Genomic DNA, 16,082 nt, shown 5'->3' with positions numbered 1-16,082 from the left:
AACTAACATACTGAGCCTTTCAGTCTCACGGCAGCACTAAGAAATTAATATTATTAATCCCGTCTTAAAACCCAGGGACTGAGGGTGAAAGAAGCAAAGAAGCGCTTCCCAGGGCTCACGCCAGACGCCTGGGATGGGGTAGAGCCGGGGCCGGGCTGCACCGCGTTCCTGGAGGGGAGAAGAGCCCGGCTGCGGTACCGAAATCCAGGCCTGGGTGAGGCGCCAGCCCAGGCTGCCAGCAGCGGAAAGAGAAGGCGGGGAGGGTGGTCCTCGGTGTCGCGCGGCCCTAGCTGGTGGTAGGTCGGCGCGGACACCAGAGCTGGAAGCCAAACACAAGACAGTTGGCGAGAAGCGCCAGCCCCCTCCGCCAGCCTACTCGCTGCGGGGAGGGGTTTCTCACGCCCCCTGCTCCTGGGTGACTGCACCGGAGGTCGGAAGGAAGCGGGGCGAAGGATGAGTCATCCCGCCTAATTCCTCCTTCCCGGGCCCTCGCCTCCGCACGCCGGCCCCCTCCCGAGATCCTGCAGCCGGGAGCGAAGACTCGCTCATCCTCAGAGTCCGCTACGAAACCCCCCCTGGCCTGCAGAAGAGAGGAGAAGGACGGGGCGCGTGGCCAATGAGAGCTTCGCTCTCTCGCCGCTGTCCAATGGGCCGCTGTTTACAGGGCAGGGCGGGACTAGGAGGGGGCGGTCCGGGGCTGGCGCGCGGCGTCGCGGTTCTTTGGCTCACAGACAGAGTGGCTTGGAGAGAAAGCGCCTCCCCGGGAGTCGGTGCCCAGGCGACGCGGGAAGGCGCCACCACCACCGCCGCCGCTGGCCAAGGTGCTGGAGACGAGAGGCCGTCGGCCGCTTCACCAGCTCAGGCAACCGTTGCAGCCGCTGCTGCCTCGCTCCCAGCCCGGTCCTCATGGAAGAGATGGAAGAAGAGTTAAAATGCCCTGTGTGCGGCTCCTTCTATCGGGAGCCCATCATCCTGCCCTGCTCTCACAATTTATGTCAAGCGTGCGCCCGCAACATCCTGGTACAGACCCCGGAGTCTGAGTCCCCCCAGAGCCGTCGGGCCTCGGGCTCTGGGGTCTCCGACTATGACTATCTGGACCTGGACAAGATGAGCCTGTACAGCGAAGCAGACAGCGGCTATGGTTCCTACGGGGGCTTCGCCAGTGCCCCCACTACGCCGTGCCAGAAGTCCCCCAACGGCGTCCGCGTGTTCCCGCCGGCTATGCCGCCACCGGCCACCCATCTGTCACCGGCCTTGGCCCCGGTGCCCCGCAACTCCTGTATCACCTGTCCCCAGTGCCACCGCAGCCTCATACTGGATGACCGGGGGCTCCGCGGCTTCCCCAAGAACCGCGTCCTGGAAGGGGTGATTGACCGCTACCAACAGAGCAAAGCCGCAGCCCTCAAGTGCCAGCTCTGCGAGAAGGCGCCTAAGGAGGCCACCGTCATGTGCGAACAGTGCGATGTCTTCTACTGCGATCCGTGCCGCCTGCGCTGCCACCCGCCCCGAGGGCCCCTAGCCAAGCACCGCCTGGTGCCCCCGGCCCAGGGCCGCGTGAGCCGGCGGCTGAGCCCGCGCAAGGTATCCACCTGCACAGATCACGAGCTGGAGAACCACAGCATGTATTGCGTGCAGTGCAAGATGCCTGTGTGCTACCAGTGCTTGGAGGAGGGCAAACACTCCAGCCACGAAGTCAAAGCCCTGGGGGCCATGTGGAAACTGCACAAGGTGAGTCCTTAAAAAAAAAAAAAAAGAAAAACCCACCCCTAACTCCCTGCGCCTCGGATCCTCCGGTTTTGCAGCAGACGGTCTCCTTTTTGCGCAAGTGCATCCCAGCGGGGGCGCAATGCAGGTCCTCCTATATTTGCTTCCCCCGTCTGGTGCACTGCAGAAGTGCAGGGGGACCTTAAACCGAGAGCTGGGGAGTTGAATATCCCTAGAGTTGTTGCGGGGATGCCTTAGAGCGGGTCTCCCCGGGGGCGCCGCCTAGCACAGGGCGCCCCCTCTCCGCTGCGGAGGCGCAGCTTGTGGCCGCCGCCAGCTTGCTGGAAAGCGCGGCGTAACCCCGCCAGTGCCCGGGGCTGCCAGGAACGCTTCAGGGCAGATGAGGCTGCGGTCCACAGGGACCGGGTGGGGGCGGTGAGGCGGCGCGGAACGCGGAAAGGCTGGAGCTGCGGGATAGGCGGGCGCGGTGATTCGCGGCGGGGGCGGGGAGAACTCCGCGGGCGGAATACTGATGAGTCTGCGCTGCCCCAAACTTGGGAGTCTGCGCTGGAGCGGATGCGGGACCTGGTGCTTTGCTCCCAGGAGTGGGGAGTGTAGCGAGGGGAAAGAAAAATCCTGTGGTGGCTACGGCAACCAGGCTTGAGGGCTTCGGGCCCTGACCCTCCCCAGGCTAGGGACCTGGGGCTGAAGTAGCAGGACCAGAGGTTTCTGGGTGGTCTAGGCCTGAAAGCTGCGCAGGTGCGTCTCCCAGGGTACTCCGTGCTCCCAACCACCACGCATCCGTTGGTCCAGGACTCAACCCTTTTCCCCTTTCAGTAGTTGTCCTAGCAAGCTTTGAGGCACCTGTTACCATCGGATTTATCTTTCTGATCTCTTTTGATGGCGCCTCCACCAAAACTAGCTTCAAGAAGAGTGCCTTTAACAACATTTAGGTCATGCCACTCCTCTGCTCAGAATCCTCCAAACGTCCATTTCTTAGACGGGCCCTGGAATGGCCCACCACGACCTGCTTGACCTGTTCACATTCGGTCTCATCGACCTTATTTCCTCCCACTCTTCCCCTCTGCTCCAGTTACACTGTCCCCTAACCAATACCAGACACCTTTCCGGCCCCTGGGCCTTTGCATTTGATGTTTCTTCAACCTGGGACAGCCTTACCCAAAACCCTGTAATGGAATGGCTCACTCTCTTCCCTCCTTAAGATTGTCGCTCACGTGTCACCTTTGCCAGACCCTTCTGGCCACAGTTGCCGCCACTCCTCTCAGCCACCACTAACTGGCATGCTGTATATTTTAATTATCCTGTTATTTTTGTATTTATTTATTGCTCCCCTCCTTACACACTAGAAAATAAGCTTCATGAGGAGAAAGATCTTGATAATGTTATGCCCACCCTGCTTAGAAGGAAGGGAACCACTCTTGAGGAGATGTGTATAAATTGCACTTTTAATTTTTTTAAGATTAAAAAAATGTTTGTTTATTTTGAGAGAGAGCAAGAGTGTGAGCAGGGAAGGTGCAGAGAGAGAGGGAGAGAGAGAATCTCAAGGAGGCTCCCTGCTGTCAGTACAGAGTTGGACTTGGGGCTCAATTCCAGGAACCTTGAGATCATGATCTGCCCTGAAATCAAGCCACCCAGGTGCCCCATTCTAATTTTAAATAATTCACTTTGTTGAAGATGCAAAGGGTAAGACAGGAGTTCAGGATTGTTGTAAGGAGATTTTCTTCACATCATTGAGTTGCAAGCCCAAGGATTAGGCAGGGCAGTAAAGTTGGTGCTCAGGCCTCCTCTGTGCCCCACTAAGGATTTCCCAGCATTGCTTGGAGACCAGAAAGACTAGCCTTTGAGAGAAACGATGGGGTTAAGGCTGGAACATTGATATTTTATTTACAACAAGAAAAGAAATAAGGTATCACTGTTTTCAGCCATCAGGGAGGTTTTCTCAATTCAGTATTAGTTGAATGTGACCTGTGTTTACAGTCATTTGTGTTCTCACATGTAACCTATTACATCTTATGTGTACTGATGAAAATCTAAATCAGCACAAATCTGAGCCCTACTAGGCACATGCCACTATTTTGAAGACACTTCAATTTAAAATTGTTAACGATACTTAATTTTCAAAGTTTTCAAAACTTTAGTTTGCCGCCAATCTTTTCTTCATGTTATGATTTCACTCTTAAACTGCTAACTACAGCCTCTTTTAAATTACCCTTCAAAACTACCCTTGGAACTAAGAAATTAATCGCCCTGTCTGAAAAAAGAACTTAGAGTCACAGGCTAATTAGGATGGTCAAACCACAGCATTATTTTTCTGTGACGGAGAGCCTATATACTTTATCCATTAAGACCAAAAGCAACCTTTCATCTTTGTCAAACCCTGTGTAGATTTGAAATGTTAAATCATTCGTTTTATGAGAAATGGAATTTGTGAGTAGACACTGGTGTGGACTGAGTTGAAATTTGGATGTCTGTTAAAAAACCAATAATGTCAAAGACCTTGAGACATAAGCAGGCTAGAAAAGGAAGGTTAGTTCATTGCGGGGGGGAGGGGGGCAGGGAGAACATTTCTTCTCTGATCTATTGCACATTTTTTCCAAAATAGTGAATATGTATAATTTTTGTTCAGTCAACATCAGGATCATTAAACTGCCAAAAATAAATAAATAAATAAGGCACAAAGATGACAGATTTTAACATTTGCTTATCATCTTAGATGAACAACAAGCATTACTCGCCCATCTTATCTTCTTAATAAAGTAATTAATGTGTTAATACTAAATTTTCCCATATAGTCTCTTTATGCTCTGTTTCCACAAAAGCTCATAGGCCAGAATTTCTATGCCCTTCAAAACAATGGAAAGCAAAGAATTACATTAAGTAGTTTTCCCAAAGTTAGGCAAGTAGTTATCAACACAGGTTATTACTAGACCCGAAAGTTTTCATTAATGTTCTACTGTATTAGTTAGTCATTTCTAGTGATTAAAATTCTATGAATAAGTATTTCCCTCAAGGACTAAATCATCATCTTACACATTAAGACAAAATGGCTGAAGTTTATTTTTAGAGGCTTTAAAAACAACTGGTTGAATCTCATTAGTTGTCAATTGACCAAATTAAAATACTTCTCACATGGTATGGCCTTCAAAATCCATGAAAAATAATACTGCCTTATAAGAAAAATGTCTGGTAACAATTTATATTTAGTACCAGCATTTGCTATGTTATTTTACCCAAGTTAGGCTGGTATGAAGAATTGCTACACAAAAAAATAATTTTGTAGAGACTTTCAAATAGGCAATTGGAACCACTGTTACTGCTTTGTATTTTTAGCAATTCACATTTCTAAATCTAACATCCTCCTTGAATTCTTGGTATATTTTATCAATCACTGAATCAGTAATATATTTGTAACTGTTCTTTTGTATTTGTGCAGTTGAGCAAGGATTTTCTTTTCCTTTCTATACTATCTACTCTGAATCTTGTTTCAAATGTTATTTTTCTCTTACCTTCTTTTTTTAATGAAAATTTGCAATTTAGGCTACATTTTAAAATAAACTGTCAGTGCTTTGATTTTCAAACTATTCTGGAAAACAAATATCTGCTTTTTAGTATGTTGGCATCTCATCAAATATGTGTGTAGCAGAGCGTGTCATTTAATATAACTAAAATGATATTCAGTTAACTATAAGCAGTAAACACAGTATAATCTAGATGTTCCTATGGTAAATATAATAGGTAGCAGATATTCATGTTTTTTATAGTTTTAGAATTTACTTCTAGGACAATCAGAACATTCTGTGCACAGTGTTACAGATATTGAGGAGAATGTATCAGAGAAGCCAGTTGTTCTTTGTACCAAGGCATAATAGAAATAGCTAGATGACAAGAGATCCCATTCCAGACCTGATGCTGCCACTTACTTGCCAAGAGCTTGAAGCAAGTCTTACAACTTCTATGCTTCCTACCCACAAAACTATACTTGTGGAAATATTTTGAAAAACTAATTTAAATGTTTATTCATTTCAGTTTGGCACAAGAGAAAGTTTTGTGTAAAACAGAAGTTACTGTCTCACTAGTCAACAATTATTGCATAAAAATCTCATGCCCTAATTTTGGAGACTTTGCTCGCTCCTTTCAGAGCACAGGATGCAGTAAAAGGCTTCTCTTGAGGGTAGCCTGAAAGACTGAGCCAAACCCTCATGGGTGGTGGGGGGGGGGGGCGGTTCAGAGAATACTCAGTTGAATTAAACTCAAGGAATGAAAACACTACACAAAGATTTATGTATATAGTAAACAAAGGGATTTTATTTTTCAATAACAAAGCTAAAATGATAATTAATAGGACTCCATTGTTTCAGATTCTCCAGTGAAGATAGTGTTATCACTCTGAAGTAGCAGAAATTGTTCTTCCTGTATATACCATGAAACAATGCTATTAATTGAAATTTCAGGTTAAGTCGCAGTTTGCATAAAGTAAGAGAAAACTATCATAGCTATCTGTTATTGACTAATAATAATACACAGTCAAAAATTATCCTTACTTTCAGTGCAGTAAATTGTCTCATCTAAGCATTTCTCAAAGTGTGTGCATGCATACAACTCAACCTTGGCACAGGGGAGGAAAGAACCCATTACATGGTAAAAAGAACAAAATCGTTCTAAATAATATCATTGTTATCAATTTTATCAGGGACTCTTGGTTATAAGGAACAGAACACCCACTTAAGTGATCTCAGAGGATTTCATGGGTATGAAACAAAATCAAGTTTCAAGGAGGACAAACTGAAAAACTAGAAACTAAGTTTATTCTCTGTATCAGTCAGGTTAGACTAAGTTATGCTACAGTAACCATTTCCTAATTTCCGTGAATTATAACAGAAGTATATAATTTCTTACCTCAGTGCCCACTGAGAATCAGCTGTGGCCCTTCTCCACATCTTCTTATTCTTGAACTTCAGCTGAAACAGCATGTTTGGAACATGCCAACCTTACCATAGAGGGAAGACAGCAAAGCAGAACTACTCAATAGCACCTGAAGTTTCTACTCAGATGTGGCGTTTTGCCTCTGCTTATATTCCATTGGCTAAAACAAGTCATGTGGCCATGCCTGATGTCCCTGCTGCGGGCAATACACTCTTCCAACAGAGAGAGGCATCAGAAAAGGACCCTATAGAGGGGGGCAGAGGATATTTTGGACAAATAATAAAAATCTGCCACATGCTCAACTCCCTCATTCTGTCTCTTACAGTGGTCCTCTTTGGCCTGAACAAGGCCTGACAAGAGTCCTCCAGCCACAACTCAGAATGACATTTCAGTGCAAGTGTTCACTGTCATCTGGATAGAGTCTCTGTCTCTTTCCATTTTCAAGTTTAGAGAAAGAATCTGATTAGCTCAACTTGAGTGAGGTATTTCCTGATGGTGCTCCAGGTCATGACCCCACCCCTTTGGTGAGGTGGATGCAGAAGACTAGAGTGAGGCACTCACCTTACGTGCAAAATTTAAGGGGGCACCAAACCTCAGTAATTCGGGGGTGCCTGGGTGGCTCAGTCAGTTAAGCGTCCAACTTCGGCTCAGGTCATGATCTCGCGGTCCGTGATTTCGAGCCCCGCATCGGGCTCTGTGCTGACAGCTCAGAGCCTGGAGCCTGCTTCGGATTCTGTGTCTCCCTCTCTCTCTGCCCCTCCCTGCTCATGCTGTCTCTCTCTCCATCTCAAAAATAAATAAACATTTAAAAAATTTCAAACACTCAGTAATCAAGATACAAAATATTATAATGCAATATCTTAAACAATAAAAATTAATGCAAAAAAATCCATGATGGACAACATATCAACATTTTAAATAAAGACAAAGTCGGGGGGGCACCTGGGTGGCTCAGTTGGTTGAGCGTCCAACTTCGGCTCAGGTTATGATCTCACGGTTATGATCTCACGGTTTGCGGGTTTGAGGCCTGCATCAGGCTCTGTGCTGACAGCTCATAGCCTGGAGCCTGCTTCAGATCCTGTGTCTCCCTCGCTCTCTGCCCCTCCCCCACTCACACTCTGTCTCTCTCTCAAAGACAAATAAACGTTTTAAAACATTTTAAAAAAATAAAGGCAAGGTCAGTAACAGTGCCATGTTGAGCCATATTGGAGCCTGTGTCAACAGGAAATATCAGTAGTATTGGTCCTCTCTTTGTTTAATATTTTGACCTTTTGTTCTTCATAGATTCTTTGCATTAATTTTATTTTTAAAAAATACTGCATTAAAATAGTATTAATGTTGATGACTGAGGTTTTTGGCACTCCCTTAAATTCTACACCAGAGGCGAGTGCCTCAACTCCCCATCCCCCCTCCCCACCCCCAGTCCCAGTCCTGATGGACAGAGGAAAGCTCCAGGCAGAAGGCCTTTGAGAGCAGCGGGGGCAGGGAGGCACTGACTAGTACCTCTTGTGCAGTCTGAGAGGAAACCCTTCTGGGTGCAGAAGAAAGCCCCTTTGCTCTCCTTGGACCTTCCGCATTCTAGCTGCAGCACTAATCTCTTGAGCTGCTTTGAAGGTGAAGCAAGAGTTGATGATGATGAAAAAGAAGACAGAGAAGTATAGCGAACACCGCAGCTGTAGCTCGCTGCTTCCTCTCCCCAGCAGCGTTCCACCACCAAAGTGATGTGTGTTGTTATTACTATTATATGTTATGGTGAATGTGGCCACATCAGAGCAAAGCAGTTTCTGACTTGACTTATGTATGAATGGAGAAAGGAGCACAGAAGGTGCCAAAGCATGATTTTGTACTAACGTTGGGTACCTCTTTTAAAGTATGTAGTTGGGTTGGGAGTGGGAGAAAAATAAATTCATATAGTTTCATGTCAATAATTGCAGCTACTTCATAGAAGGAAAAAAGAGCTTTAGTAACCATGGAGTTCAGTGTTTTGTGTTTTTTGTCTTTTGGCCTCATAACGGCAGTATTCTTCTTGCCCTAGTTAAATGCTTCCCTCACCACCAGTTCCTACCGCTGCCCAGTGCCTGCGATTCTGGTGGGGTTGCCAATCTAACGCCCTGCCTTACCTGGCCAGGTGGGAGGGCATGTGACATAGGCCTGGCCAGTCATGACACCCTATCCCTTTGGCCCAAGTGATTCATTTAAAAGATTAGCACATGTCCCAAGCCAGTCCAATCAGCGTCCTTTCTGAGGTTTGTATCTACTGAGTCAGGGACAGAGAGCCTTGCTCTTCTCTGGGCTTGTTAATATTATTCAGCTAGAATAATAAAAGCCAGAAGCTGTCTATATCCATGCCTCTTCCACCTACCCCATAAGTAGAAGAAAATAAGGCAACCCACAGAAATACAGAGCTGAGAAATGGAGAGTGAATTCAGAGAACAGTATTTGAGCTTCTGGAACCTGTCATGACTGAGGAGGCCAGCTAACCCCTCTTGCCTTTTGAGTTACTGAGCCAAGAGACCTCCCTCCTTTTTTGCGTTAGCTAGTTTGTGTCAGTTTTCAGCCACTTTCAACTGAGAAGTCCTAACTTATAAAAACAAATTAACACATGTGAACATTTGTGTTTGAAGATACTAATTCTTATTCATTCTAGATATTGTCTCTAGAATATTATATTCTGATGCCAAAAATACAAACAAATACAAATATACAAATGGAAAGCACTTTTGATTTAATGAAGCAGGAATCATGTGATATTTAATCTAACACTGTCTACCCATTCGCTGCTGTGTAGTCTGTACTAGTCTATTGGCTGTTTTCCTCTATTCTTATTGAGGGGTTTCTTACAAAGAAGCGTAAGGAAATTTCCTTTTTACCAACTTTAAATTACTTGGTGTATGTGGTGATGATACTGTCAAGGGCAACAGGCTGGACAGGGAGATTCTGAAATCAATAATCAATTTTATTTTTTTCCAAAGTCAAGAAACCTCTGAAAACATACATGTTGCTTTGACCCGTTCTCTAGGTCAGAGTTTCTCAAACTGCGTTCCCTCAAAGTTTCTGTGATTAAATAATTTTGAGACACTCCACTCTACATATGCTCCAGATGGTCCACATTGTACATTATTATAACAATGTACTGACCCATTTGGCAGCAAAAAAACCCTGCTTGATTTAATCTAGAAATTTCTAAACTTATTTGTCTTTGGAAACTTTATTTTTTCATTTTTTTCCAGCCTTATTGTGATACTATTGACATATAGCCTATGGAAGTTAAAGGTGTACAAAGTGATGATTTGATGCATGTATATATTGTGAAATGATTGCCACAACAAGGTTTGTTAGCACATCCATCTGCTCACACAAGTGCCTTTTGTATGTGTGTGGCGATAACTTTTAAGAATTACACTCTGGGGGTGCCTCGGCTCAGTCAGTTAGGTATCCAACTCCTAGTTTCGCTCAGGTCATGATCTCACGGTTCATGGGTTCAAGCCCCACATTGGGTTCTATGCTGACAGCATGGATCTTGCTTGGGATTCTCTCTCTCTCCCCTTCTCTTTCTCTGTCTCTGTCTCTCTCTCACTCTCTCTAAATAAACATTAAAAAAAAAGATTTACACTCTCAGCTTTCAAGTATATAATACTGTATTGTAAATTATAGTCATCATGTTATATTAGATCCCTAGAACGTATTCATGTTATAGCTGGAAATTTGTACCCTTTGACTAACATCTGTCCATTTACCCAACCCCCAACTCTTGACAACCACCATTCTATTCTCTATTTCTTTGGGTTCAGCTTTTTTAAATTCCACATATAAGTGAGAACATAGAGTATTTGTCTTTCTCTGGCTTATAACCTCTAAGGTCCATCCATGTTGTTGCCAAAGGCAGACTTTCCTTTTTTTTGGCTGAATAATAGTCTTCTGTGTACATATACCACATTTTCTTTATCTATTCATCTGTTGATGGACACTTAAGTTGTAGAACCTCTTTTTTAGTGCCAAACAAGTTTGGGAAACACTGTTCTAGACAATGATAAGCCAGTAGCAAAGTAAGTTTCTTGTGTATGCAGAGTAGACTACTCTAAAACTCTAGTCTATGGATAACTGTTCCAAATAAGACTATCCTTAAACCATATATTGATTTTTTTTTTTTAGAGAGAGAGAGAGAGCAAGCACACAATCAGGGGAGGGGCAGAGGAAGAGGGAGAAAAAATCTTAAGCAGGCTCCATGCCTAGTGTAGAGCCTGACACAGCACTTGATCTCATAGCCGTGAGATCATGACCTGAGCCAAAATCAAGAGACAGACACTTAACCAACTGAGCCACTCAGGCGCCCCTTGTATTAATTCTTAAAACATGTATTAAAAATTAAATTTGGGGTGCCTGGGTGGCTCAGTAGATTAAGCAGCCAACTCTTGATTTTGGCTCAGGTCATGATCTCACAGTTCATAAGTTCAAGCCCCCCATCTGGCTCTATGCTGACAGTGCAGAGCCTTCTTGAGATTCTCCCTCTCTCTCCCTCAAAATAAATAAATGAACATTTAAAAAGTTAAATTTATGTTATTTTTTTATTTTTAAAATTATTTTTAATGTTTATTTATTTTTGAGAGAGAAAGAGAGAGAATTGAGCAGGGGAGGGGCAGAGAGAGAGGGAGACACAGAATCTGAAGCAGGCTCCAGGCTCTGAACTGTCAGCATAGAGCCTGATGCATGGCTTGAACTCAACGGACTGTAAGATCATGACCTGAGCCGAAGTCGACTGCTTAACCAACTGAGCCACCCAGGCACCCCTATGTTATTCTTTAAATATTAAAGTTAAAGATAGAGGTAAAAGCAATTAATGTAAATTTTATAGTATTTATATACATATGTTCAGTATATGTTGCTTTCCTTTGTATTGTAAATAACTGAAAAATTATTTTAGGCATCAGTAATACTAATGTAATATAACTAGAAATAATGGCTTTGATCCACTTTGACTATTTTTAGGCATTGTGTACATGATGCCAAGTGACTTATTTGACTGAGTTTGTCATTAAATTGTGGTAGACATAAATAGATTGTTTTAAAGTACTTATGATAAAGCAAAAAATGATAATTAAAAGTTTAAACTCTAAAGTTGCTTCTGTGACAGCATATCACAACAATTTATGAAAGTTAAAAGAGCAGTGCTTGACTGTTATATTCTAGGCTTTGCTAATATTTTCAAAATGACATTTGGAGTCAATTTGTAACCTTGGAAGAAGAGTTAGCTATAAAATGGCCCCCAGCAGTGTACCTATATTATTAGAGACCATCTAGGCTTTGTCAGCAGTGTGTCTAATTAATCCCAAAAGACATCTCAAAACCAAAAACACTTCCCTGCGGTGTTCTCACAGCAGTTTTATCCCAACCCCAAACTGGACCCTTGTCTGAAACTCAGAGTGAGATTATTTAGAAAAACCCAAGCAGAATACACAGAATGCACTTGACACATCGTCAGGGAAATCATCACAATTTCACTTCACTTTTGTTCAGCCCTGGCGTTGTCATCTTGTTAACAGTGACGGCTTATGGTGCAGCATTTTGGCCACGGATCCAGCCATACTCCCATCTGCCTAAGTTACCTCTTCCTTCTCGACCCGCATGGTCTTCCAGTTTCCCCACAGAGCCGTCTCCCAGTCCAGCAGCCCTGCCCTCCAGCATTTTTTAAAACTCAACCTTCAGACCAGCTGAGCTGGCCCTGACCTTCCCACCAGCCCCAACCCACCAGCCAGCCGGAAGCTCAGTGCTGCTCTCATTCCACCAGAGTCACCCCTGCACCTGCGCCACTCCCACCCCAGCTGGGTTTAATTACACTTTTTTTTCCTCAACTGTAGAGTTTTTTTCTTCATTTTGACTGACTCATTTTAAGCTGAAAAAGCAAGAAAACTTGTCTTGAGTTTCTAATCATGAATAAATAAGCATCACCGACTCTTCTCTCTTCCTCAACCTGCCTGTCTCTAGAGACTCATCTACTCCATGGTCTCACCTCTCACTTGCACCTGAATGTCTGAACCAGCCATCAGTCTCATTCCCTTTCCCAATGTGTTCCCAAACTCTCTTCTGTCTTCTTTCCACGCCCCTCCACAGCTCCCATCTCTGTGTTCCAACACTGAGCATCCCCCAATGTATTATAATTGCATATGTTAGAATCTTCCACTGGACCCTACTAACTCAAAGTCTCAAAGTTTCTTAATATGCCCTTGTTTCCTCCATTAATGCACTTAGTAGATATTTGAAAAGGTTTAATGAAGAAAAGAGTCAATTAACAGATGAATGATTAGCAAATATTCCAATATTTTAAGTTTTTCATATTAGTCTGACAATAATTAAATTTGAAAACCTTCTATTTTATACTTTTGTTTAAAATTTACTGAGCACTTACTACATGACAGGAACTGTTCTAAGCCATGTCCAAGCACTTTCTCACTTAATCTTCAGAATTCACACATCTTCCTATGAGAAAACTGGGGCACAGAAAGATTATAAAGTTGTACCAGCTGTAAGTGGCAGGGCCAGGGTTTGAATCCAAGCTGTCTGACTTCAGAGCTCATGTACTTAACTGCTATCTGTCCTGCCCTCTGATAATCACAGGAAACACATGTCCTATAAAGCACTGTTTTATGATGCTGCAAATTACAATGGCATAAACAAATAACTGAATTCCTTTAGTTCTCATGTATGAAAATTACTGAGCAATTAAGTCATTTGTCTCCTAAGTTTCCTGGTGATAAAGTATATTTAAAAAGAAAAATATGGGGCAGAGAGAAAAGAAAGACAAATATGTTGAGTATTCCATAGACCAGACCATCGGAGGTGCACTGGGTAGGCCAGATTACCCTGGGAGGGCTCTGTCCCGCCTCCTTGTCCGAACCAATCAAGCAACAGGCAGGCAGTGGGGTTCTATCAGCTCAGTCACTGATTCATTGTCCTCTTATAACAAAATAATCATCTTAAAATTTTTATAGACAGAAATAACATAAAAGATTAAGTTGAGTTTTTTTGGCATTTTAAGTATCTTTATTTCTGCAGCTCTAAAACATTTACAAGTCTATCTTGGAAAACACAAAACTATGCTTAAACCCATAAGCGGGTGTCTGCTCTGTTTTCTTGGACCTTTTGCTGAGGTGGTTAAAAGAAAATACATACATTCCTTTTCGAGAATATACACCTGGCCTGCCTTTTCCATAAGTATGAAAAGGAATATATGAATTGGAAAAGCCTATTGTTTAAGAATGGGTTTAAGCACTACCAAATAAAATTTGTTTTTTATAAGACTTGCATAGAGCCAGAACTGTGCATTTTATACTAATAGCTCTGGTCAAAGAAGAAACTGTTCCTTAAAGAATTAGCTTCAGAAGTAGAATGCTTAACATTGTTCTTTGGTGTGGGAATAGCCACCTTCTGTCATTAGCCAGTACACATAGATGGTTAATTCTCATTGACTGCTGATTTATTCATGTGAAGCTGCCTTTCCAGCCAGATAGCATCAATTCAGCTTTATTGAGATTTTTGTTCACCCTCTCTTTACTCTTACTTTGCTTGCAGCTTGCATTTTAAGAAGCAACTGTTTGACACCAAATACTACTCTCTCCCGTGCTCCAGGAAAAGCCCGGGACAGGGCCATGCTGCTCTGACCTATGCTGTATGCCAGTCTAAGACATTATCTAATCTCTGAAAAAGCAGGTTGCAGAGAGAAGTAAATGTGAATATGGGGGGATTAAACAGTTTCTTCCTAAGGCAGGTCTTCTTAATGGGCTTTTTGATTCTGTAGGGAGAAAATGCTTGGAAGGTCAAAAATATGCAGGCTCAACTGTAATTACAGCTCACCCAAAGCCAAAGGAAAATAACTCTATATTCTATCCTTTTTTGCTGCCTCTACTTTAATTTCTGTTCATCACTACAAAAAGCCAACAAGTGATTTTACTATAGATATATGTGGTACATTTACATGGTATTCCTGATGATGTTTATGCCATCACCTGGACACAGGTTCATGATAAAATGGGTAACTTGATAAAATGGTGTTGCCTGTGCCATCCTCACCCCTACATCTATGAAATGGTATCCCAAGAGCATTAGTCACAAAAAATCAAATGTAAAGTTGGACTCCCATCCAATCTAATAAATCTTACATGGTGCGAATAAATCTGTGGTGCTTTTAACAAGCAGACGTTATTGATTTCATTGACCATCAATCATCTGGCCAGACTTAGCAAGGAAATATAAATAGCTTCCAAAACACAGCTCAATACAGTGTGAAGAAGCTTGATGTTTACATTCAACTCATGTTATCTGGCTACCTTCTGCCATTAAGGAAGCAAATCTTCTAGTAGTGGAATGAAAATATTGCTCAGCATTAAATAAAATTTTCTCTAACTTTCTATTTTGAGAGACAAGAAATATGGAATACAGAAACTTGGACAAGCACTGAATTTCCAGGCTGGCTTCAATAAGCATAATAAGCAAGGGCACCTAGGGTAACTACCCTTCTGTTACAGTTCAAAACTGTCACCTTTCTACCTAGACTTAGGTAGAATCCATGTGCATGAGGAGGACGTAGATTTCTGATTGCTCTGGTTATCTCATAGAAACTTAACAGAATACCATAGGGGAAGGGAAGGGGAAAAATAATTTCAAACAAAGAGGGAGGCAAACCATAAGAGACTCTTATACAGAGAACAAGCTAAGGGTTGATGGGGGGGCAGGGGAGGGAAGAAATGGGTGATGGGCACTTATTGGGATGAGCACTGAGTGTTGTATATAAGTGATGAATCACAGGAATTTACCCACAAAACCAAGAGCACAGTGTATATGCTGTATGTTAGCTAACTTAACAATAAATTGTGTATAAAAAATGTTGTAGAAAAGTTTGAATTCATAGTGAAGTCCAGTTATGTAGATCTAAAACATACTAGTAAATATTGGTGTTGGTTGGCAAATCAACACATAAATATTTTACATTAAAAAATACATGAAACCAAAGAGAAAGTCCATGCTTCTAGCATTGACAATATCCTTGATTGTTGATTTCCAAAGAGGCTGTACCATCTTACATTCCTACCAGCAATATATAAGGGATCCAATTTCTCCATATTTTCACCAACACTTTTTGTTCAGAGCCATCCTAGTGGTTGCAAAAGGATATCTCATGTGGTCTTGATTTGCAGTTCTCTAATGACTGGTGATATTAAACATCTTTTCATGTGCTCATTGGCTGTTTTCCTATCTTTTGTAGAGAAATGTCTATTCAAATCCTTTGCCATTTTTATTTGGGTTATTTCTCCCTTATTGTTGAGTTGTAAGAGAGCTTTTATATATTCTGGACACTTATTCACTCATTTAAAATGGAAGGGACAGCGATGTGAGCCTCTCTTCTCTCAAAGACACAGAAAGTAAAAAGCAGACACAGCACT

The 16,082-nt window shown here is 43.0% G+C and overlaps 1 protein-coding gene across 2 annotated transcripts in view; it reads left to right on the top strand.

The window, feature by feature from the left end:
• Nucleotides 1-781: 781 nt before the first annotated feature.
• TRIM9 (tripartite motif containing 9) overlaps nt 782-16,082 on the top strand; it is a 111,038-nt gene continuing 95,737 nt past the window's right edge. For both annotated transcript variants that reach the window (XM_042989689.1, XM_015544504.2), the window contains exon 1: nt 782-1,728. In XM_042989689.1, coding sequence (XP_042845623.1) covers nt 907-1,728 — 822 coding nt within the window. In that variant the 5' untranslated portion in view covers nt 782-906. The remainder of the gene's footprint in view (nt 1,729-16,082) is intronic.

The sequence above is a fragment of the Panthera tigris genome, chromosome B3 (genome assembly GCF_018350195.1).
Source record: "Panthera tigris isolate Pti1 chromosome B3, P.tigris_Pti1_mat1.1, whole genome shotgun sequence".
Classification (NCBI taxonomy): domain Eukaryota; kingdom Metazoa; phylum Chordata; class Mammalia; order Carnivora; family Felidae; genus Panthera; species Panthera tigris.
This window is presented reverse-complemented; position numbering and strand designations above follow the sequence as displayed.